The sequence below is a fragment of the Myotis brandtii genome, unplaced genomic scaffold (genome assembly GCF_000412655.1).
Source record: "Myotis brandtii unplaced genomic scaffold, ASM41265v1 scaffold897, whole genome shotgun sequence".
Classification (NCBI taxonomy): Eukaryota; Metazoa; Chordata; class Mammalia; order Chiroptera; family Vespertilionidae; genus Myotis; species Myotis brandtii.
In genome coordinates, this window is record NW_005371679.1 from 419259 (window position 1) to 444604 (window position 25346).

At 48.7% G+C, this 25346-nt stretch overlaps 1 protein-coding gene across 1 annotated transcript in view; it reads right to left on the bottom strand.

Annotated features, from left to right (window-relative positions):
• The window catches only part of TICRR (TOPBP1-interacting checkpoint and replication regulator), a gene marked incomplete at both ends in the record, with an annotated part of 57641 nt that overhangs the window by 10729 nt on the left and 21566 nt on the right, over positions 1-25346 (bottom strand). Inside the window, 15 exons of the mRNA XM_014532487.1 lie at positions 4-1065; positions 10115-10272; positions 10758-10892; positions 11422-11427; positions 11660-11712; positions 13247-13337; positions 13520-13669; positions 17419-17567; positions 18640-18879; positions 19046-19125; positions 19213-19306; positions 20249-20349; positions 21796-21947; positions 22890-23108; positions 23955-24094. Coding sequence (XP_014387973.1) covers positions 4-1065; positions 10115-10272; positions 10758-10892; positions 11422-11427; positions 11660-11712; positions 13247-13337; positions 13520-13669; positions 17419-17567; positions 18640-18879; positions 19046-19125; positions 19213-19306; positions 20249-20349; positions 21796-21947; positions 22890-23108; positions 23955-24094 — 2830 coding nt within the window. The remainder of the gene's footprint in view (positions 1-3; positions 1066-10114; positions 10273-10757; positions 10893-11421; positions 11428-11659; positions 11713-13246; positions 13338-13519; positions 13670-17418; positions 17568-18639; positions 18880-19045; positions 19126-19212; positions 19307-20248; positions 20350-21795; positions 21948-22889; positions 23109-23954; positions 24095-25346) is intronic.

Below are 25346 nucleotides of genomic sequence, written 5' to 3' on the forward strand. Positions count from 1 at the left end.
GGGTGTGCGGGGAGAGGGGGGCGCAGAGGGAGGAGTCCCAGGATCAGGAGGCTGCTCCCCAGCAACCGCCGGCCTTAACCCCTCGCCGTCTCCCACGGGAGCACTGTAGCTGTTCCTGTCCTCAGCTTCGCCCGGGACAGGGAGGGGCTCCGTGTCACTTGCAGCGAGCACAGGGGAGGACGTGTGCCAGCCGGTCCTGCAGCCAGGCCCCGGGTCACCGTGCCCTTCAGAGGGCGGAGAGGGGCCCCCCTCCTGCTGCTGCCTCCTAGTGTCCGTGCCGTGGGCAGGAGCGGTGCAGGGATGGGGCTGGCCCTCCAGGGAGCCCCTCTCGGGACTGGAGGTGTTTCCCAGCCTCGTCCCCCCTTCAGGGGGGGAGCAGGGGCTGGCGTCAGGCTTGGCTCGCCCTGAGGTCCTGGGGGGCTCTCTCCCGTCCAGTTGTCCAGGGTGAGGGGACTCGGCCGAGGCTGTCCTGGGGGGACTCTCGGGAATGCCACCTGCAGGGGAGGCGAGAGGAGACACCGGCGGGGAAGCGGGCTCGGCTGTGTCCCCTGGTCTTGTCGGGGTTCTGCCAGCGTTCTCTCTCCCTCTCTGTGCCGGTTCCTCACCCCAAGAGGCTCTGAGGTGGTGGGGGTGCTGGGGCTTCTGAGTCGGAGGTGCAGCCACGCGGGCAGTTTCTCTGGGCACCCCCCAGGCTGCCAGACACAGGGTGCTTTCTGGACTGGAAGCCACTGAGGGCAGCCAGGGAGGGCTCTGCAGAAGCCCCAGGGGCTGGCCGCCCGGCCTTCGGGGAGTTCTCGGGCTCGTTCCCAAGGGAGAGGCGCCGCCTTCGGGCAGGGGGCGTCCGAGCGGAGAGGCTGTGGGCAGAGAAGGTGATTGGCGGCCGTGGGGCGCGGAGTCCTTAGGGGACTGAAACAGCCCCTGTCTGGCAGGTGTCCGGGCTGCACAGGGCTTCTGCCGCCTCTGGGGGGAGCACAGGGGAGTCTGCGGCGTGCGAGGGGCACGAGGGGGCCTTTGGGGCGTAGCTCTCGGAGAGCAGGGAGGCTTCCAGGAACTCTTCTTAGGCGTCTGCAAGGAAAACCGAGTTTAGTGGTTGAACGCGGTAACCCACACTCCCTAGGAATGGAGGTCCCGTAACCTCTGGGGCGATTAGAAAGGCGAGTGGGAGACCGACAGGCTGCCGAAGGCACGATCTTGGCAATGATGTATGTCCACGGCCACAGCAGGACTCGCCGCTGTGTGGCCATGTTTTCTAACACCAAGCGCACACCCAGCCCGTCTCCCTGAGCCCAGTCATCTAAGTCAGGGGTCCTCAAACTACGGCCCGCGGGCCACATGCAAATCTAGGAACCTCTGGGGCGATTAGAAAGGCGAGTGGGAGACGGACAGGCTGCCGAAGGCACGACCTTGGCAATGACGCGAGTCCACGGCCACAGCAGGACTCGCCGCTGTGTGGCCACTTTTTCTAACACCAAGCACACACCCAGCCCGTCTCCCTGAGCCCAGTCATCTCAGTGTTTGCATATCTCACTCGGGCACAGCTCAGCTGGCCTTCCTCCTACAGGACACCGGTCCCCGAGGCAGCCTCTGCTGTCACACCACCGGCCGCACCCACGGCCACCATGGGATCACGGAGCACCTACTGTGCACCAGGCAATGCGTGTGTGTGAGTGTGTGTGTGAGTGTGGGGTGGGGGAGCGTGGGACACACACAGGGGGCACCAGACACGAAATGACGCCCCGCATGCCAAGAGCCTGCAGACCTGCAGGTAAGGAGCCCACACGCCTCCCACGGCTGCAACCTGACGGGAACACTGCCTCCTAGTCGGGTGCTCACGGGGGTGGACGGGACAGCGCGTGTGGCTAATGCAATGTCAGGAGCCTGCATGGGGCCAGAGGGAGCTGCAGGACAGCTCGCTGTTAGACCAATGGAGGCCGGGGCGGGAGGGATCGGGGGGATACCCAAGAAAGAGTATCAACAGGTGAAGGGGGCCCAGCTGGTGTGGCTCAGTGGTTGAGCATAGACCTATGAACCAGGAGGTCATGGTTGGATTCCCAGTCAGGGCACAAGCCCGGGTTGTGGACTCCATCCCCAGTAGGGGGTGTGCAGGAAGCAGCCGATCCATGATTCTCTCTCGTGATTGATGTTTCTATTTCTCCCTCCCTCACCTTCCTCTCTGAAATCAATAAAGATATATTGGGTTAAAAAAAGGGTTCGGGGGTAGGAGGGAACTGTGGGTATAGGAAATTATGAGTAAAGGTAAACAACAAAAAACCTTCAACATCCTGCTCTTGCTCCCCAAGAGGTTCAGAGACAAAAGACAGGTAAGCAAGAAAATGTTCTAATGTTGGGTCTCAGCCTAGTTTGAAATAAAAATGTTGAATGTCACCCCCAAATCTGAAATCTACGCTGCGGAGACAAGGAAATGCACTCAATGCAGGTGAGCCGAAAGCAGGTGAGTGGCCTCTGGTCTGTCTCAGCTCTGAGCCCCCTCTTCTCTCCTCACACATCTCTCATCTCCCTTTCATCTACTCGACCTTCCCCTTCTCTCCTCTCTCTGATCTTTCTCTCGTCCACCACCTCAGATGTCTCTCCCATCTAGTCTCTCTGATTCCATTCTTCTCTCTCCTCTCTCTCCCTCCATGAATTCACTCCTCTCGCACATCTCCTGTCTTCTCTCTAAACATTCTCTCCCCCCACCCTCCCTCTTTTGGACTCTCTTGACTCGATCTTCCTCTCTCTCCTCTGTCTCACTTCTCTCTACGTTCTTTCCTGTATTCTCTCCCATCTCCCTGTCTTCTCTGACGTCTCTTCTCTCTGTTTAGCTCCCTCTCTGAACTCACTCTTCTTTCTCAACTTTCTCTGATCTGGCCTCTCACTTAGAAATCCCTTCTCCAATTGCCCTCTATTCTCTCATCTCCCTGATCTCTCTCTGATTTCCCCCCTCCTCTCTGTCTTTCTCAGAACTCATTTCTCCCTGTACCCTTCCCGCTCTGCCCTGTGTCTCCTTACACATCTCCCTGCTCTCCCTCTCATCTTTCTCTGTCTCTTTGATCACTTCTTTCTCACTTTGCTCTCTCTGCCTCTGTGAACTCGTCTCTCACCTCTCTGGGTGACCACTGTCAATATAGCTTTTCTCACTATATGTTCTTCCTTCTCCTACTCTCTGATCACAATCTCCTCTCTTATTTCTTACTCCCCTGTCTCCATCTGTCATCTCTGTAATACCACTCTCTTCTTTCCGAGGTCCCTCTGCTCTTTCTCTTATCCCACTATCCTCCTTCCCATGGACTCTCTCTAATCAGCCTCACATCTCCCCCCTCTGAGCTCACTCGATATATCTCTTCTCAATCTGTGAACACTTTCTCCTCTCTCTAGCACCAATGTCTCAGCCCTCTCTAATCTCAATACCTACACTCCCCTCTCTTTCCCACTCTTCTCTCTGAAATCTTTTCATCTCTCTTCCCTCATTTCTCTCTCCTCTCAACTTTCTCTACTTTCCCTTATCCCACGCTTCTCCATCATCCCTCTGAAATCTATCTTCTGCCTTTCATTTCTCTAATTTCCCTCTATTCTCTCCCATCTCCCTGACGCCTCTTCTCTATGCACATCTTCCTCTCTGCACTATTCTTTCTCTGATCTCCGGCTCTTTATTTCTGAGCTCCATCTCACTTCCCTCTACTGTCTCTCAGTTCTCTCCTCCCTCATCTCATCTCCTCTCTGACGTCTCCCTTTCCTCTCCTTCGCTCTGAACTCCGACTCTCTCCCAACTCACTCTCTTCCCTCTGACCTCCCTCGTACCTCTCCCCCCATTCTTCTCTTTGATCTTACTCTCTTCCCTCTCTTTCCTGTCTCTTCTCACACATCTCCCCTTTCTCTGAGCGCTCACTCTTCTCTCTGATTTCATTCTTCTCACTTCTCTCTATCTTTGACCTGCCTCTTCTTTCTGATGTCACTCTATTCTCTCATCTCTCTCCTCTGAAATTTCTCTCTCGATATATCTTCTCTCACTCTCTCTACTCCCTACAGTTTTATCTCAATCTTTCTCTCACTCTCTTCTCTGAACTCCCTGATCGCTCTCTGAATTGTATGGTGTCTTTCATTTCTTACTCCCCCCCACCCCCCTCAGCTCCCTCCTTCTCTCATGAACTCTTTCTCTTTGATCCCTCTCCTCCTTCACTCCTCTAACTCCCCTCATCTCTGCTATTCTTTCTTTTCCCCCACTCTTCTCCCTCTCCCCTTCTGAGAACTCATTTTCTCTTTGATCCTGCTCTCTTTCCCAGTCTTTTTGCTCTCCCTCTGCTCTTTCTCTGAGCTCCCACTCTTCTGTCCCTGATTTCATTCTTCTCACTTCTCTCCCTCTCTGATGTCACTTTCTCTCTCCCCACTCCCTGAAATCTATCTTCTGTCTTTCCTTACCCCTCACTCTGACCCCACTCTTCTGAGACCTCTCTCATCTCCCTTACCTCTTGATATATCTCCTCTCTCTTCTCTCTCTCATCCTGCTCTGAAATCTATCTTCTGCCTTTCATCTCTCTAATCTCCCTAGCTTCTCCTCCTCTCTGCTCATTGCCCTCTCTGAGCTCAATCTCTTCTCCCTTTGATCTCCCTTCTCTAATTACCCTCTATTCTCTCTCTGGTCTCTCCCTCACTCTGACCTCCTCCATTCCCTCTTTTCTATCTCTAATCTTACTCCCTTCTCTCCAATCTCATTTCACTCTCTTCTATTTTTGACTTGCATCTTCTCTCTTCCCTCTGAATTCTCACCTCTCTCATTCCTTACTCCCCTCTCTCCTCCCGTCTACTCTCCCTTCTCCTCTCAGTCATTTCTTTCACTCTCCCTCTCTGAGCTCCCTCTTCTCCCACATCGCCCTATCTTTTCTCTCCCACACCCCGATCTCCAGCTCTCTCTCAATTCTCTCATTCCCTCTAAACTCTTCGCTCTTCCTACTCTCTGGGCACCCATTCTTCTTGCTCTCCCCCCCAACTCATTTTCTCTCTGATCTCACTCTCATCTCTCCCCACATATCACCCTGTCCTCTCTTTCTGAGCTCCCAATCTTTGTCTCTGATTTCAACTCTTCTCTCTCCCCTTCTCAGAACTCACTTTTCGCTCTTTGATCTTATTCTTCCCACATCTCCCTATTTCTCTCTGATGTGCCTCTTTTGTCTCATCTCTCTGTGCTCACTCTCTTTCCAAACGTTCTCTTCTCTATCTCCCCGTGCTCTCTCTGATTGCCTCTCTGAGGGCTCTCTCTCATCTCTCTGCTCTTTCTCTGAACTCCCACTCTTCTCTCTGCCTCTGTGAACTCTCTCTCTACACACTTTCTTCTCAAGCTCTGCTTTCGATCTCTTCCCTGTCCTCCGTGATCTGTTTCTCTGATCATCTCTGTAATCTCACTCTCTTCCCTCTGATCTCATGCTACCTCTTATTTGCCCCCACTCCTCTTCCTCTCCCCTCTCTCCTTCTCAGACTCACTTTCCCTCTTAACTCACTTTCCTCTCCCTGCCCCGTCTCTTCTCACATATTGCCCTGCTCTCTCTCTCAGCACTCACTTTTGTGTCTGATTTCATTCATGTCACTTCTTTCTCCCTCGGACCCTCTCTCCACTCTTTCTATTCTCCCTGCACCCTGATTTCCATCTCTGAGATCTATCTTCTGCCTTTCCTTTCTCTCTCACTCCCTCACTGATCTCCTCTTCTCTGTGAACTATTTTCTCTCTTCTCCTGCCCTCTTTCTTATTTGACCTGCCACTTCTCTCCCCGTCTGACTCTCTGAACTCTATCTTCTGACCCTCTCTCCACTCTTTCTTCTACTCTCTGGACTCATTCTTTGTTGGCCTCACTCTATGTTCCTTTCTAGTTTCTTGTCCCTGCACCCTAATTTCCATCTCTGAGATCTGTCTTCTGCCTTTCGTTTCTCTCTCCTCACTCCCTCACTGACGTTCTCTGTGAACTATTTTCTCTCTTCTCCTGTCCTCTCTCTTATTTGACCTGCCTCTTCTCTCTGATGTCACTCTCACTTCTCTCCCCGTCTGACTCTCTGAACTCTATCTTCTTTCTCATAAATTCTCTCATCACCGCTCTTAACACTCTTTCTTCTCCTCCTCTATGATCTCAATCTCTTCTCCCTCTCACTTCTTACTCTTCTCCTCTATGATCATCTCTCTGAGCTCTCCCTTTCTTTTCCTTCTCTCCTCTCTCTTCGTCGTTTTCTAATCTGATGACCCATTTCTGCCTTTCCTTTCTCGCTCTAATTTCCCTCTATTCTCTCTCTCTTCTTCTCTATTTCTCCCCCCTCATTTTTCTCTCTTTGACCACTTCTTTCTCACTCTGCTCTTTCTCTCAACTCCCACTCTCCTGTCTCTCTGCCTCTCACCTCTCTTGGTGACCTCTGTCAATATCGGCCTCATATCTCTGTCTCTAACTCCCCTCTATCTGTGAACACTTTCTCCTCTCTCTAGCATCAATGTCTCAGCCCTCTCTTCTCTCTAATCTCAATATCTACTCTCCCCTTCCCACTCTTCTCATCTGTCTTCCCTCATTTCTCTCTCACTCCCTCTGATCTGCCACATTTCCTCTCTACTCTCTGAGCTCGATCTACTCTTTCCATAATCCCACTCTTCCCTCTCTACCTCTTCTGCCTTTCATTTCTAATTTCCTTCTATTCTCCCTGCTCATCTCCCTCTCTGCACTTATTCTTGCTCTGATCTCCGCTCTATTCTCCCTGCTCATCTCCTTAATGCCTCTTCTCTCTGGGCATCTCCCTCTCTGCACTTATTCTTGCTCTGATCTCCGGCTCTTCTGTTTCTGAGCTCAAGCTCACATCCTTTATTGTCTCTGAATTCTCTCCTCACCCATCTCCTCTCTGATGTCTTTTCTCTCCCTCACTCTGACTCTCTCTGACCTCCCTCATATCTCTCCCCTCTTTCTCTGAGCTCCCACTCTTCTTTCTCTCTGATGTCACTCTATTCTCTCATCTCACTCCCTCTGTGAACTTTCTCAATATATCTTCTCTCGCTCTCTCCACTCCTACTCTTTTATCTCAACCTCTTTCTCTCACTCTCTTCTCTGAACTCCCTCACCTCTCTGAATTGTATGTTCGTTCATTTCTTATCCCAATCATCTCTCCTCTATCCAATTCCCCCTCCTCCTCTCGTCATGAACTCTTCTCTTTTTGATCCCTCTCTGATCTCTCCTTCTTCACGCTCTTCTCTCTTCCCTCTGTTCCCCTGATCTCTCGTTACTTTCTTTCCCCCACTCTTCTCCCTCTCCCCTCTCAAAACTCCTTTTCTCTTTGATCCTGCTCTTTCCCCATCTTCTTGCTCCCCTTCTGCTCTCCCTCTTCTGTCTCTGATTTCGTTCCTCTCACTTCTCTCTCCCTCTTGAATTCTCTGTGGCCTCTCTCACTGTACCTCTTCTCTCTGCCCACTGTTCTCCCTTCCTTCTCTCTGAACTCTGATTTCCGTCTTTCCTTTCTCTCCTCATCCCTCACTCTCGCCCCACTCTCCTCTCCTCTATCTGATCTCCCTCCCTCTCTGAGACCTCTCTCATCTGCTCCTCTCCATAACTCTGTCTGAACTCTCTCACCTCTCAGTGACATCCCGATATATCTCTTCTCTCTCTGAGCTCATTCTTCCTGAGCTCTCCCTTTGATCTCCCTCTCTTCTCTCATTTCCCTGGACGTTCTTTTCTTGCTTAACTCTTCTCTCTCATCCCTCTAATCTCTTGCTCTTCTCTATTTCTCTGAGCTCAATCTCTACTCCCTTTGAACTCTCTTATCTAATTTCCCTCTATTCTCTCTCTGGTCTCTCCCTCACTCTGACCTCCTCTATTCCTTCTTTTCTATCTGTAATCTTACTCGCTTCTCTCTAATCTCATTCTTCTCTCTTCCCTCTGAACTCTCCCTCTCTGATCTCATTCTTCTGTCTCTCATTCCTTACTGCCCTCTCTCCTCCTGTCTGCTCTCCCTTCTCTCTCATCCCACATCACCCCATCTTTTCTCTCAACTCCCTCATCAAGCTCACGCTCTTCTCTCCTGTTCTCATTTCTTGCTCTCTGATCTCTTGCTACCCTTCCTTTGCCCCCACTCTTCTTCCTCTCCCCTCTCTCCTTCCTCCTACTCTGAACTTTTTCCCTCTTAACTCACTTTCCCCGCCCTGCCTTCTCTCTGAGCTCCCACTCTTCTCTGATTTCTTCTTGTCACTTCTTTCTCCCTCTGACCTCTCTTCTATGTTCTTTTCTGATTTCTTGTCTCTGAACCCTGATTTCCATCTCTGAGATCTATCTTCTGCCTTTCATTTCTCTCTCCGCACTCCCTCACTGACCTCCCTCTCTTCTGTGAACTATTTTCTCTCTCATCTGCTTTTCTCTTCTCGTCCTCTCTCTTATTTGACCTGCCTCTTCACTCTCACTTCTCTCCTCATCTGTCTCTCTGAACTCTACCTTCGTTCTCATAAGTTTTCTCATCACCTCTTGACACTCTTTCTGCTCCTCCACTATGATCTCAATCTCTTCCCCCTCTCACTTCTTACTCCCCTCTCCTCCTCTTCTATCTTTACCTACCTCATCTCCTCTCTCTCCACTCCTACTCTCTTATCTCAACCTTTCTCTCACTCTCTTCTCTGAACTCCCTGATTTCTCTGAGTTGTATGCTGTCTTTCATTTCTTACTGCTCCCTTTACTTTCTCTTACCCAGTCGTCTCTCTCCTCTCTCCAATTTCTCTCTGAGCTCCCTCCTTCTCTCCTCATGAACCCTTTTCTCCTTTTGATCGCTCCCTCTTAACTCCTTGATGGAGCTCATGCTCCTCTAACTCCCCTGATCTCTGCTACTCTTCCTCTCCCCTTCTCAGAACCCATTTTCTCTTTGATCCTGCTCTCTCCCTCGTCTCTGAAATCATTCTTCCGCTTTTCCTCTCTCTCTCTCTCCTCACTCTCACTCTTCTCTCTCCTCTATCTGATCTCCCTCCATGTCTGAACTCTCCCCATTAATAATCTCAGGCTCTTCTCGCTGAGATCTCATCTCCCTGATCTCTCTCACCTCAATATATCTCTTCCTCCTCTCTGAGCTCTCTCTTTCCCCCTATCATCTTCTTCTCTCTTTGAACTCCCTTCACTAATTTCCCTCAATTCTCGCTCTGATCTCTCCCTCACTCTGACCTCCTCCATTCCCTCTTTTCTGTCTCTGATCTCTCTCTCATGTCCTTCCTCCCACTCTTCACTCTCCTCCCTTCTCTCATTCACTCTTCCTCTGATCTGCATCATTCCCTCTTTTCCCTCTCTGAGCTCCCTCTTTCTCTTATCCCACATCTCCCTCTCTGATCTCTTTCTACTCTTTCTTTGCCTCTACTCTTCTTCCTCTCCCTTTCTCCTTCTCAGAACTCATTTTCTCTCTCATTCCTCTCTGATCTCACTTTCCTCTCTCTGCCCTGTCTTCTCTCTCTGAGCTCCCAATCTTCTGTCTGATTTCATTCTTGTCACTTCTTTCTCCCTGTGACCCCTCTCTCTCCACTGTTTCTTCTACTCTCTGAACTCTATCTTCTTTCTCATAAATTCATCACTTCAATCTCTTCCTTCTCTCAAATCTAATTTCCCGATCTTCTCCTTCTCTCTGAATTATCTCTTACTCTGACCTCCCTCATCCCCTTTTCAATCTCCCTGATTTCATTCTTCTCACTTCTTTGACCTGCCTCTTCTTCTCATCCCACATCTCCCTTTCTTCTCTCTCTCTGCGCTCTGTCTGTATTCTTTCTTCTCCTACACACTGTCCCTTATCTAAAGTTCCTTTTGTTTTTGCAGACACACATGGCTGCTGCTTCCATGGCCACCTCGCTGTGGGAGCCCACCTGATGCTCTGAGACTAACCTCTTCACTGACCGGACTTGCTCTCAGGACTAAACGCTGGGGCAATGAAATATGGACAATCTCCAACTTCAAATAAAAGTTTTAAAGGCGGGTCCAACGTTTTGCCAACCTAACGCCGCCTGTTGGAATTTTCACCTCAGCTGGTCACTAAGGAAGACGACTCAGCACCGTGAGCCTCCCAGTCACTGCGCAGTGTTTCCCTGGCCGCCTGTCTGCTCCCCGAGACGGTTTTAAACATGATAGACGTGTCCTACCTGGTAAGCTGTCGGCATCTCAGAGGCCACCGTGTCTCCGGAAGGACCTGTACGTCGAGCCGCACCCTCCTCCGAGGGCCTGACCACCTCGGACACGGCCCCGAAAAGCAGCGTCTTCGGAGACCGAATCCTCGGGAGGGGAGGAGATCCTCTCTGGCCTGCAAGGCGAGAACAGTGACAGCGTCTCATTCCCTCCGCCACGTCAGCCAGTCCGTGAAAAAGAGAACAGGAGGGGGATGATGTCGGCAACCACTACGATCATGCTACCTCCCCGAGTGTTAAGACTGCATTTAACCCAGGCCCTATGGTAGGAAACATTGTCATGTGTAATTATAAGAGCAAAGGAGACACACACAGATACTGCCTCCCCCTGGGACGTGTGTAGGACGTGAGCACAGGCTGGGAATCACAGGTCACACCCTCTGCAGGGGATGCATTCCTCCCGGGAATGGTGTGGGCGGCCGCTGTCAGACTCCGAAGGGATGATGCGGACCATAAAGACCCGGGATTGCTCATCACCTGAACCTCAAATAAACTCACCGGCTCTACTGCTCCCATGTCCAGAAACAAGAGGCCAAATCGCACTGCTTTTCCCAAAAATACTCCCCACCAAGTCAGCGTGGACGTGGGGCAGGCACGTTACCTGACCAGCTTTGCTGAGACGAGTGAACCCTCTGCACACTTCGAGGCTGCGGCTGAGACGCAGAATAGAAGGGACCAGATTTCCTCCTGCCGAGTGCCAGCTGCTTGATGCGAGGGCTTCTTCTCAGACTCACCTCTACAGAAGCAGAGCCACAGCCGTCAGCAGGGAGACACGCCACCTGACCTCCCACGTGCACGTGAGCAACTTCATGTTTTACCAAATACAGACAGGAGCTTGACATGCCATTGGCTGAGACTTCATTGTTGTAGCAAAGATAAGAGGTGTGTGTGGTATGTGGCCCCAGCGAGGTGCAAAGAAGGTGGCCCACGAGCCTGTCACCTCAGACAGTGTCATGACCGGCCACCGTGAAGCACGATGGGGGGTGAGAAATATGTGTAAAGTAGTCACGCTGGTAAAAATGTTTAAATTTAAAAATTGCAGTTTATGCGTCTATCACATATATTAAACTGTTAACAGTATTTCAGAGTTATGGGATTACCAAGTGTACCAAGTGATTATCAAAATTTTGACTTTTCTATTTTTTTCTGATTTTTCAACAATAAACATCTATCTTGATTTAAAAAAAAAGTCAATCTTGGGAAACTCCACCACATATACCTTTAAAAGGCCACTCACCGCTCAAGATTGCTGGTGTGAGCAGCACTGTCACCTCCCTGTAAACAGCTTAGAATAGGGGTGGGGAACCTTTTCCTGCCAGGGGCCATTTGGATATTTATAATAACTATCATTTGGGGACCATACAAAACTATCAACGTCACCCCTAGGGCCTTGGCAGGGCCTGACCTTCCCCAGCCCTGTCTCAGGGTGAGAGGCTGAGCAGACCAGGGCGTGAGGTTTCCACAGAAAGCAGGTGAAACTCCCAACACAAAGGTAGTAGGTACCTTTCTCCGGGGACTCCTCAACCACGTCGATCTCAGGACCAGGGTCAGAGGACCTCGAGGAACCAAGAGCACAAGGATTAGTCAGAATCACGAATTAATTCACAGTGAACACACTAAGGAGATACGGCCTCTCCCCCCGTGAGTCTGATAGCAGCGCCATTGGCCAGCCCTCTCACACTATCAGAGTTAAAACATTTTTAAAAAATATATATATTCCTGAGAGAGGGAGTGAGAGATAGAAATCACAATGATAAGAATCATTGACTGGCTGCCTCCTGCACACCCCCTACTGGGGACCGAGCCCGCAACCCGGGCATGTGCCCTTGACCGTAATAGAACCTGGGACCCTTCAGTCCACAGGCCGATGCTCTATCCACTGAGCCAAACCAGCTAGGACTTAAAACATTTCTTTACAACTTCAAAATTAACTACAGATGTATACTTCTGCCCTGGCCGCTGTTTCTGTGGTTAAAGCGTCAGCCCGCACACCAAAGGGTCAATGGCACGTACCTGGGTTTCAGGTTTGACCCCCGGCCCAGCTAATGGCATGTGTGGGAGGCAAGTAATCTCTCCCCCCGTCTCTTCCACGCTCTCTAATACCTACAAACTTCACTTCTTACCATTTATTCTGTAGAAAAACTGGCACAAGTTATGTGAAACCCAAACACCAGTAATGACAAGACAGAGCCTTGACAAGACACACATGTACTCCTCCCTAGCGTCCTGTTAAACACGTGCAGTGTCTTCCTGTACGTTACGTGCAGCAACTGTGAGGAGGACAAGGGCGGAGAGCAGAGGCCGCCTGGCTGGGACTCAGGACCCAGAGACGGGCAGTGAGTGCCCAGAAGTTCCTCTTTGCTCCTCGGGTCCCATGGGTGCTGGAGAGGCCGACACCCTGAACACACCCAGAGGTGCGGCCAAAACTGCCCTCCGAGAACCGGGGCAGGGTTCACAAAGGACAGACACTGTCAGGGGAGACCTGCTCTGCCCAGGCAGCTGCCATGGAAACCGCCCCTCAGCACAGGAAGTTGGGACTCTAGACCCCAGCCCTGCCTGGCCATAATGAAGACCCACCTCTCCTTCCCCGTGTCAGCACATGGATTTTAAAATTGTGAAATAGCCAGCCCAGCTGGTGTGTCTCAATGGTTGAGTGTCAACCCATGAACCAGAAGATCAGGGTTCGATTCCCGGTCAAGGCACATGCCTGGGTTGTGGGCTCGATCCCCAGTGTGGGGTGGGCAGGAGGCAGCTGACCAATGATTCTCTCTCATCACTGCTGTTTCCATCTCTCTCTCCCCCTCCCCCTTCCTCTCTGAAATCAATAAAAACAAAAAAGATGTGGAATATCCATTCAACAGCATATTGCTCAGTAACAGAAAGGGATGAACTGACACGTGAACAACACGGGTAAATCTCAAAACCACTCGCCAGGTGCGCGAGGCCAGACAGAGCCCCTCCCGTGGGTTCTCGGCCCTCGGAGCTGACGGTGCTCTCTGGCTGTAAGAAACAGTCGGGACCTGAGTCACGAAGCCCACGGAGCAGGGAGAGCTGTCTGGGGGGTGGGGCGGCCGCACGGGTGTCACTCACCTGCCCTTGATCTGCCGGTGCAGCAGCCGCCCGGAGACCTGCTTGTGCTCCGGGGTCTCGGCCACAGTCCTGGTCAGCAGCCTGGGATGCCCTGCAAGGCGAGCAGCACAGGGTCCCTCAGCAGCAGGGGCCTCGGCTGGAGACCCCGAGGGGAAAGTAACTGGAGGCAGCCACAGAGAAGGGGAAAACAGGAGATGCAAGAGCTCCTGCCGTAAAGCGGGTCTCGGGACTGGTTGGCGCGAGCAGCCCTTGCCCGGGTCGCTGTGAAGTTACCTCTGGTCCTGCCCACGCTGTCCAGCTGGTGCCGCAGGCCTTCCACGGCCGACACGGAGTGGCTTCTCGGCAGCCCCCGCTTCGCCGGTCTCTTTGAAGGAGAAATTTCCTGGGTGAAGAGATTTCTTCGAACTTTGGTCACTTCTGAAAACAAACAAACAAACAAAAAAGACAAATATTATCACTTATAAATGCCGTATCTGGGAAAAGAAAGTTATCCACAACAGAGAGAAGCTGCTTAAGGAAACTATTCTACAGAGTGACTACTATATGCTAGTAGACACTTACTGGGAGAATTTCCTTAACTACTATACTCACATGGTACTTTAAAGTTATTTTAAATTGATTTTTAGAGAGAGAGGAAGGGAAAGGGAGAGAGAAACATCAATGTGAGAGGGAAACATTGATCAGCGGCCTCCTGCACGCCTCCTACTGGGAATTGAGCCGGAAACCTGGGCATGTGCCCTGACCGGGAATGGAACTGGCAACCTTTTGGTGCACAGACGAAGCCTAATCAACTGAGTCACACGGGCCAGGGCTAAAATCATTTACTTTTACAAATTCAATGTAAACTCAACACACGGAAGGCCCACAACACTCACCCTGGAAGCTTTGCTCGCTGAAGAATGGACATAACCCTGAGAAAGAGGACGGGCCTTTCAATCACCCTAGAGTTAGGATTGTCCTACCTTTTCCGCTGCTGTGTATTCAGCTCAGCCTCAAGTAGAAACTGTTCTTTCAACTTCAAAGATTTTAATCTTCTTACAAATATTTTACTAATTTTCTGGGTTATTTTAAATGCCCTTCCTCACTCAACAGCATGAAAGCTATGACCATCTAGACTCAAAGTTAGGGGGCGGGGGAGCTGAAGAGTCAAGAAACACTTGGCAACTCTAGGAAAACGGCTTCTTAATCTTAGGGTGGCCTCCTGGAGGCTACGCGATAATTGCCCTGCGGTAAAGTCTTCTAAGAGCCAGTCATTGAAAGAAAACCAAAGGAAGCAGGCCCACACACTGGGAGGCCCCTGACGTCTTCCCATCAGTGACATACACATTAACCCAAGGACCCCAATCACACAGCCAAGTTTTAAAAGAGTTCCTCCAGCCCTAACCGGTTTGGCTCAGTGGATAGAGCGTCAGCCTGCGGACTGAAAGGTCCTAGGTTCGATTCCGGTCAAGGGCATGTACCTTGGTTGTGGGCACATCCCCAGTAGGGGGTGTGCAGGAGGCAGCTGACTGATGTTTCTCTCTCATCGATGTTTCTAACTCTCTATCCCTCTCCCTTCCTCTCTCTGTAAAAAATAATAAAATATATTAAAAAAATAAAAGGGCAGACACGAGACTCCTCAGTGCCATGTCTCCTGGGTACGAGGGCATGTTCTCTAGCCTATGACCCAGGAAGTCACGATTCCATTCCCAGGTGGTGGGCTCGATCTCCTGTGTGGGGCGTGCAGGAGGCAGCTGATCCATGATTCTCTCTCATCACTGATGTTTCTCTCTCTCTCTCCCTTCTCCTCTGAAATCAATAAAAATATATTTTGAAGAAATATGTAGCTCAATCCGATTCTTTAAAAAATGACCAGTAGAATGATGTTTTAAGAAAATGGTAATATTAATAATTCTATTATTTTAACAGACATTATCTGTTGAGTGAAAGCTCACTGGAGGCACTGTTCTTAGACCACTATATATAATATCTCTTTAGTCCTCACAGTGAACCTAAGACCTGGGTCCTATTATAATCCCCACTCAGATATGCGCCAAGCATTGAGTTTTGGTCTGTCTTGTTCAAAACCCTACTCTCAGCACCTAAGAGAGTTCCTGCACTCAAAAGTTTGTGGGCGAATGGATAACTCTCCCAGTTCCAGGAACAATGAGGCTTAGCTAAATTACGTGACTTGTCCAAAGTCACATGACAGTAAGCATGAAAGCTGGGTCCAAATCCAGGTCTGTCTGGCCCCAGGCTGCATCCTGCAGAATAGAAAACGTTAGCCAGCAGAATAGAAAACAAACGAACAATCTCAGTAAACCTAGTTTTAAAGGAGCAAGCTTTCCTGACTGGTCTGAAATGAAGTTTCGGTCCCATGAGCACCAGCTTTAGAAGGACGAGTTACACGCAGTGATGAATGAGGACAAATCATCCTCAGGTCTACTGAGGGCGGCCTGACACCTCCGGGCCGTCTACTTAGGGATTTCCCCCTCTCCAATCAGGATGCTAAGATACATCAGATTTGCATCTTATTCACGTAGTAAGGTCTACTGAGAAAGTGAGCACAGCCCTGGCCAGTTTCTCTCAAAGGGGCGAGAGTTTGATTCCTGGTCAAGGGCACATACATTGGTTGCAGGGTCATCCCACCCCGGTCTGCAAGTGTGTGAGGCAATCAATGGATGTGCATGTGTCTCTCTCCACCCCCTTCTAGTCTCTCTTAAAAAAAAAAAAGTCAATGGAAAAAACATCCTCGAGTAAGGATAAAAAGTGAAGACACTAACTCTTTAACAGAAATCCCACTTCGGATTCCAAAGGACAGTTACAAATCTCGATAAACAGACAGCAAACCACCACTGTAATGATTAGCGCTTCGAAAGCTAGTTCTCATACACTTTTTAAAAAATATATTTTTATTGATTTCAGAGAGGAAAGGAGAGGGAGAGAGAGATAGAAACATCAATGACAAGAGGTAATCATTGACTGGCTGCCTCCTGCACTTTGGACCAAGCCTGAAATCCAGGCATGTGCCCTTGACCGGAATTGAATCCGGGACTCTTCGGTTCGCAGGCCGACGCGCTATCCACTGAGCCAAACCGGCCAGGGCAAGTTCTCATAGACTTTTAACGCTTCTCAATAATCTGTGCAGTTCACAAGTTTCACCGAATTCCTAGCAAGGCATTCATTCCACTTGGTAAAAGAGGTCCACAATGGGAAAAGGCATTTCAAAACCCATTTGCTGGTTTTGGCACACACTCACAGACTCCACCTGGGTTTCTTTCTCTCTGCCACCAACAAACCTCAAGTCCTTACACCTGCCACAACCAAGTTACCATCGGACAACAGCACCAGCCACCCACCCCACACTTTTTTAACTTCTTTTTTTTTCCTAATATATTTTATTGATTTTTTACAGAGGAAGGGAGAGGGATAGAGAGTTAGAAACATCGATGAGAGAGAAACATCAATCAGCTGCCTCCTGCACACCCCCTACTGGGGATGTGCCCGCAACCAAGGTACATGCCCTTGACCGGAATCGAACCTGGGGCCCTTCAGTCCACAGGCTGACGCTCTATCCACTGAGCCAAGCCGGTTAGGGCTTTTTTAACTTCTTATGGAAATAAAACATACATATTGGCACACAGCCAGATTCCCTTTATGCTTGCACACCACTGTTCAATGACCTCTTTGCTTATGTTAGTCAGTATTTAGGAGAATTCTCATCTACATTAAAGATTTCAAATGAACTCATTCCTTCCTAACTTGGGCTTGCTGTTTTATTTACATTACCTCTGTCACACTTTTGGGCAAAAGGGTTAATATGTAACACATGTATATTTCTTTAGTCCGTGGATTATAGTTGCACACACATTCATAAAAACATCTCGCCCTAGGCTGTTTGGCTCAGTGGATAGAGCATCAGCATGCGGACCGAAGGGTCCGGGGTTCGAGTCCAGTCAAGGGCTCCTCCCAGGCCCTGGTTAGGGCGAGTGTAGGAGGCAACCAATCCATGTGTGTTTCTCTCACATCAATATTTCTGTCTTTCCCTGTCTCTTCCATTCTCTCTAAAAATCAATGGAAAAATAGCCTCAGGTGAGGATTAAAACAACAACATCTGATTTGACTTCTGTGAGCGCCACGTCCACTCCCCACCGCAGACACCATCCTTCATTCTGCTCTCCCGTGTGGCTCACGCAGAAGGACTAGGTCTCTGGCGCCATTTCCTGTCTCGGGGAAACAACTTACGTTTCTCGCGGGTTTCTGGGACACTTTGGGGATTTCAATTTGTCGACGATTCTGTGAGGCCTCCGCAATGCTTTTGTGTCTTATTAATGCATTTTTCCTTTTGAAAAGAGAAAGAAACAGTCAATGTACATTCAATAGCAGTTACATGTAGATAAATTAGACGGAAACTACAGTGCAAAATAAAACATTCTTTTTTAAAATATACATTTCTATTTATTTCAGAGAGGAAGAGAGAGGGAGAGAGAGATAGAAACATCAATGATGAGAGAGAATCATTGCTCAGCAGCCTCCTGCACGCCTTCTACTGGGGATCAAGCCTGCAACCCGGGCATGTGCCCTTGACCGGAATCGAACCCGGGACCCTTCAGTCCACAGGCCACCGCTCTATCCACTGAACCAAACCGGCCAGGGCTAAAACATTCTTTAGATAAAGGTCAGCGATCTTGGTATTGGCCTGAATTTAAAGCAAAGCAAGTCAATCCCAGAATTTCCAAAAGTAAGTACTATAAATTCAACTAGTTATAAACAATGAAAAGCATAAAAGAAAAACTTAAAAAACAAGCTGAAACCCTAAGCTCATCTCCTACAAGGCTCCTAGTTCCCGGACACCCCACGGACAGTCAAGGGCTCTGGGGACTCAGTGGCAAATACTGTGTGTTCCCCGGATAAGTGTCATGTGCTCCTGACACGCTTCCGAACACCTAGGAACCAGAGCAGAAACTCCGGGACTGGCTTCTGTGATTCAGACAGGAGGGCACAAGGGAGTCAATGGATGACAAACACACATACTGGACTGTGGTTTAAACACACCCTCCGGCCCTAGCCCGTTTTGTTCAGTGATCAGAACGTCAGCCTGTGGAATGAAGAGTCCCGGGTTCAATTCCCGATCAAGGGTATGTCACTGGGTTGTGGGTTTGCTCCCCACCCCAGGTTGGGGTTTGTGAAGGAGGCAACCAGTTGATGTCTCTCTCACATCGATGTTTCTCTCTCTTTCCCCATTCTTTCTTCCTTCCTTCCTTCCTTCCTCCCTCCCTCCCTCCCTCCCTCCCTCCCTTTCACTCTCTGGGAAAAATACCCTCAGGTGAGGATTTAAAAAATAATAATTAAACACCCTCTCTGTCAAAACTGGAGTATACAAGGAACACCTTCAATTCCCAACGCCCTCCTACCTTCTCTTCTTAGCCGACCGGGTACGCAGCTCCTCCAGCTGGTCGGAGTCCGTGCCGCCCGGCGCTGACCTGCCGCCACTGGCCATGAGAGGCACGGAGGAAAGCGGCGACTTGCCCTCCTGTGTCACGGAGTCGTCGCTGAAGAAGTCTGTCGGCAGGACCCCCGCCAGCTTCTGAGGAACCACAATGCCCAGGCTGTCGTACAGTTGCCCCAGCGTCTTCGGGATGGAGTCAATGTACCTGTGGGCAGGTCGGCTACATGTGGAAGAGCCGTCACGGTGGCCCCTCCATCCCCTCCTCACCCTGCATGAGAAACGGTCCCTCCAGTTCCAGGATTCTGAAACAACGCCATACGCAGTCCTTGGTGAAACAGTGTTAAGGTTAGGGGAGCAGAACTCAAACTTACATTCCCAGAATTTCTTCCAGAAACGTCGCCAGGTATGCCGAGTCCTCAGTTAAACAGACCATGCGCAGCAAATCCGCCACCTGAAGGAGATTCCGAGGTGACTACACGCCTCTGCGGGACGCTGAGAGCTTCTAGCACATTCCCAGCGGCCCTAGTGATATACTTACCTCCTCCACCAGCTGCTCCACGTCATCTATGCTGTCACGTATCGACGGGCACTGCACACACATCTCCAAACGGAGAAACACCTGCAGCTGGCACCTTGAAAGAGAGAAACACTAGTCAGTGGTTCTCAACCTTCCTAATGCCTTGACCCTTTAACACATTTCGTACCGCTCAGGAGTTTTCTCGTGTTTCACGCGCCATCTGTTAAGGACCGCTCGCGAGTGTTCTCGTTTTTCACGCCCATGGAAAAAGGAGCGAATCTAGATACTTATGTAAATTTTGTTTGGTCCCTCTTCATAGAGGAAAATGTTTTACGCAGTACCATACGTTAAAAAAGTACTAGGAACTTTAATTGTTTAATTGTTTTTGTAAATAAAAATGTTATAATTATTGAAAAACGACACCTAAAGTGCATTATGATGATTTAAATAACGTGCAGTTTGCCTAAAAACGTGCGGTCCCTGGCGTATGTCTTAGAGATTTCTATGTGGTACGCAATGTGTTAATACAGTTCCTCATGTTGTGGTGACCCCCAATTTCATTGTTACAAATTGAACATAATTAAAGCATAGTGATTAATCACAAAAACAATATGTAATTATGTATTTTCCGATGGTCTTGGGCGACCCCTGTGAAAGGGTGGTTTGACCCCCAAAGGGGCCGCGACCCACAGGTTGAGAACCGCTGCACTAGGTTATAGCTACTCTGAAGGTCACTAAACTTGAGGCCCCTTCCTCAGTCATAGATCTACTTATATACAAAACAACATAATGGAGAACCGTGGCTTTCTCTAAATCAGTGGTCGCCGACCGGTGGTCCGCCGACCACTGGTGGTCCGTGAGGTCTGAAAGGTTGGTGACCGCTGGTCTACCGACATGGTTATCAGGTAAACTGGTGACTCAAACTGCATTAGATGATAAAGAATCAGCCACAAAAGCCTCTCCGAGCAATTCGCCATCTGTTCTAAATGGCTACAAGCAAGTCTTAGAGTTTGTTTTGGAGCAATGGTTAAAAAAACAAACAAAAAAGGTTACTTACTCTCTGATTTTGTCCTCTTTATCCCGGTTTTTTCCTATATCTTGTCTAAGACTTTTGCTAGTTCTTAAGAGGTTATTTTTGACTTGATGCAGGCAGTTCATCTGAAAATGCAAAAGTATCACATAGGAAAATGTGACATTCCTTGTCATCATTTCTAATTTCTTCACGGCTGACAAATGCCAAAGAAGGGGAGTACATTCCTTTACACACTCCCCCTTCTTTCACTTTATTTTTAAAAAAATATATTTTATTGATTTTTTACAGAGAGGAAGGGAGAGGGATAGAGAGTCAGAAACATCGATGAGAGAGAAACATCGATCAGCTGCCTCCTGCACACCTACTGGGGATGTGCCCGCAACCAAGGTACATGCCCTTGACCAGAATCGAACCTGGGACCTTTCAGTCTGCAGGCCAACGCTCTATCCACTGAGCCAAACCGGTCAGGGCCCCTTCTTTCACTTTAATGAAAAAATGGTGAAATGAATGTTCTTCTTTTCTATCTTCAAGCCTGCGGATTTGACCTTTTTTTTTTTTTTTTAGTCCCCACCTGAGGATATTTTTTCCATTGCTTTTCAGAGAGAGAGGAAGGGATGGAGGGAGAGAAAGAGAAATACTGATGTGAGATACATTGACTACCTACTTCCAGCCCAGGCCCCAACCAGGGATGGGGAGCAAACAAGCAACCCAGGTATGCACTCTTGACTAGGAATTGAACCCATGACCCTTCAGTGTGCAGGCCAACGCTCTGACCACTGAACCACACCGGCCAGGGCTTGACCTTTCTTAAAAGGAAGATTCCATGCAGTAGTGACTGAGATGTCTACATACTATAAACAGCTCCTGTTCACTTAAGAAGAGTCTGGCTTCACTAGCCTTGAATAGAAGCAATAACTGGTCTAAAACAGTGGTTTACGACATCCCTGTGCATAAGGTCACGTAAGAAGCTTTTAGTATATAGATACCCAGGTCCCAACACGCAGACATCTGCTTCACTGCGTCTGGAGGAAGGCAGGCATCAGGTACTAAAAAATGTCCCACATGCCCCAGACAGTGTTAATCAATGGTTAGAGCACTGGCCCGCACACCAAAGGGTCACGGATTCGAGTCCCAGTCGAGGGCACGTACCTGGGTTGCAGGTTTGCTCCCCAGTTGGGATGTGTGTGGAAGGCAACCAGTCAACGTGTCTCTCACATCAATGTGTCTCTCTCACACCTATGTTTCTCTCTCCCTTTCTCTGAAAACCAATGAAAAAAACGTCCTCAGGTGAGGATTTACAAAAAAACAAACAAGCAAAAACATTGCAGGTGACTCTACAGTCCAGGCAGGACTGAGGACCACCGGCTTAATTCATGCGGCTCACACGCAGCTCAGATAAGGACAGAGGAGAGCACATGGCATGACCGGCCTAACCCATGCCCTTCGTTTCTGCCTTGTTAGAAAGACCTGGAACTGTGCTCACCGCTCACCTTCTTGCTCCCCTCATCATGTATGAATCATGCCCTGTATACAAACATGTGAACCAAACCCATTCATCGGGACCCTCTTACCTCTAAGTCCTTGGTGCCTTTGGACTTGAGAAATGCTTTAATGGTTGAGATCATGTTCTGAGCACATGAATACAACACGGTTTCTCCTGTGGCCATAGTCTTCTGGTAATTTTCATGTATGTAAGATTGTAGCTCCTCTTCAGTTTTAAAATCTGTAAAAAAAAAAAAGTTAAACTGAGGACTTCCAGTAAAGATGGCAGAGTGGATAAAGGCTGTGCTTGCCTGAAATGCATAGAAATATCCTATATAGTAAAAGCCTATTATGCTAAGTGTCCGGTCCTCTGGTGACCGACCGGTCGACTGTTCAACCAATCAAAGTGTAATATGCTAATAATATGCTAAGGTGCTCAACCGCTCACTATGACATGTGCTGACCACCAGGGGACAGACGCTCCGACCAGTAAGTTAGCTTGCTGCTGGGATCTGGCCAATCAGGACTGAGCGAGATGAGCCTGAAACACCCTGGAGCCCTCCCACGGTCCACCCCTGGCACCGATCTTTTTTTTTTTTTAAATAGATTTTTATTGATTTCAGAGAGGAAGGGAGAGGGAGAAAGATAGAAACATCAATGATGAAAGAGAATCATTGATTGGCTGCCTTCTGTTCACCCCCGACTGGGGATTAAGCCCACAACCTGGGCATGTGCCCTTGACTGGAATCGAACCTGGGACCCTTCAGTCCACAGGCCGATGCTCTATCCCCTGAGCAAAACCAGCTAGGGCAGCTGGCCCCAATCTTGCACTGGTAAGGTTCCTCGGCCTGGCCAGTGCCCTCTCACAATCCAGGACCCCTCAGGGGATGTCAGAGAGCTGGTTTTGGCCTGATCCCGCAAGCCACTCCCCTCAGGAGGGCGCCAGATGCAGGGCTCATGGCTGGTGAGTGCTGCTGCAGCTCCAGCCTCTCCCGATCAGGGTAGGAATAAGTGGGAGCAGCAGATAGGAGCTGCAGGTGGCATTGGACTGCAGGTTTCGGCCCCATCCCCGCAGGCTACCCAGAGAGACCACCCATTCACGAATTCGTGCATCGGGCCTCTAGTGAGGGTATAAAAGGGTACACCTGCACTCAGACACTGAATGCTGTGAAGTGAGGAGTACCTTTAGGTTTGGTGCTTCTTCGTGTCCTTCCTCTGTGCTCCAATCTACCCGCTGTTCTCCCGCCCGCTGTCTGCTGGGTCCCCCTGTCCCCAGCGGCCTCTGGACTGCCATCTGGATGCAGCTTCTGAGCCTTGACGTTCAGCCTCGCGACGTTCAACATCTTTAAGGAGCGGCACATGGTCTTCATCTTCTGCCGCACTGGCGTGCGAGGGACGCCTCCTACCAACCATGGTGGGAGGGAAAGTAAAAGAAATTTTACCCCCGTGGACCAAGAACTACTTCAGTTACCAAAAAAAAGAAAAAAACCCACTGCTTTAATTCTGCACTGAGAGCTACTTTTCCCACTTTATAATGCAAAAACTTTTCCTGGAAGCTTATGCTAAGGAAATCACTAAAGAACAAATCAAATCATATGCATGATGTACACTACAGTATCATTTATAATGATAACAATATCAATCGAAATATTCAACAACGAAAGAATTCTGTAAATTTTGTTAAGCTGTGAGGTGGAATAGTAACTGAAAAGGCAAGGTAGCAGATGAACAAATAATTCTGTAAGTGACACGCAAAGTTGTATTTAAATTTGTTATAACTAAAAATGAAGTTTATTCATTAAGAAGGTAAAATTGTGTCTCATTTTTTATTATTTTGTTAATCCTCACTGAAGTATAATTTTTCCATGGAGTTTTAGGGTGGAAGAGAGGATGGGAGGGAGGGAGAGAAAGAGAAACATCGACATGAGAAAGATTGGTTGGTTGCCTCCCGCACACACCCGACCAGGGTCAGGGATCGAACCTGCAACCCAGGTACATGCCACACCAGAATCAAACCTGAGGCCCTTCAGTGCACAGGCCAACACTCTAACCCCTGAGCCACACGGGCCAGGGCTATGGCTGATATTTTAATCACTATTGTACTAACGTAATTATTTTGAAATTTGAAATAGAAGAACGTGTCCTTGTTTATTCGGTTACCATTTCAACCTCATTTTAGGGAGTATTAACTCTTTATAAAACATACAATCTCAAAAAATACTCAAGAACCTCCTTGGTATGAGCGTACGTTTCTTTCTGCTGTCTTCCTGGTTAGCCACGGCGGGCTCCTCACGAGACCTTCTCAGGTAGAGCTCGGCCAGGCGGCGTGTTAACTCACTCTCAGTCTTGGAAGACTCTTCCTTAGTGGGCGAGGCAGCCTGCAGCAGCCTGTGAACAAGGCAAGAAGGCTGGTGTAAAGCTGAAAGTCTAATTTCCCAAAATGTTTTAAAGACAACACAACAATAACAACAAAATGCCTCTTCTTATAAGCTAATCAGAGATGGCCCCACAAGATGCCTTCAAAAGTATGCTTTCTCAGGAGGGAAATGGTCCCTTTTCTCACTTACGCTTTGAACCAACTCCAAGGCAAAGGCTACCTGTTCACAGAACCATTAATCGTTACACACAGTGTTGACTTTTTTTAACAAGATCTTCACGTCCCAGGGTACATGTTTGATTACGGCAACTACTTCACTTCTGCACTTCCCTGGTTATTTTTTGCTCAGTGCCCATACATTCAAGTGCAAGATGATGGAATGAGGAGAAATGGGGGTGAGGGGTGATTAGTTATGGAACACTTGTCCACCTAGAGCAGTGGACGGCAAACTCATTAGTCAACAAAGCCAAATATCAACAGTACAACGATTGAAATTTCTTTTGAGAGCCAAATATTTTAAGCTTAAACTATATAGGTAGGTACATTGTTATTAACTTAATTAGGATACTCCTAAGCTGGCCTTTGCTAAAAACGACCTCAATCTGATTGAGGTACGTTCACTGAGGTCAACCCCTTCCAACTCTCCCATCCACACGCGTCTTGTATACTTGTTTCGTCTATCTCCTTTCGTTCATCCTCTCTATATGTCCAAACCGTCTCCACATACCTTTCTCAATCCTTGACACTACATCTTTCCCTTCACAACTTTCGCTAAAATTAACTTAATAAACTTTACTTAAAGTTTTAAGTCAAGTTCGCACTGTACGTGCGCGCCCGCACGTGGTATTTTGTGGAAGAGCCACACTCAAGGGGCCAAAGAGCCGAATGTGGCTTGTTAGCTGCGGTTTGCCGACCACTGACCTAGAGCTAACTACCAGGCACTAAGGAAATCACAGAAATGGGACAACTTTCAAAATGTATTACTTGTATTTCACTATTTTCCATTACCTGATATAATCTGATTTAAAAATAGGAGAAAGTTATGATGCCATTAGCAAAAACTAAAACCATTTCCCCTAAAAACAGGAACAAGACAGGAATGTCTGCTTTCACCACCCTTGTTCAACATAATATTGAAAGTCCTAGCCACAGCGATCAGACAAGAAGAAATAAAAGGCATCCAAACTGCAAAGGAGGAAGTAAAATTCTCATTCACAGATGACATGATATCATACATAGAAAACCCTAAAGACTCCACCAAAA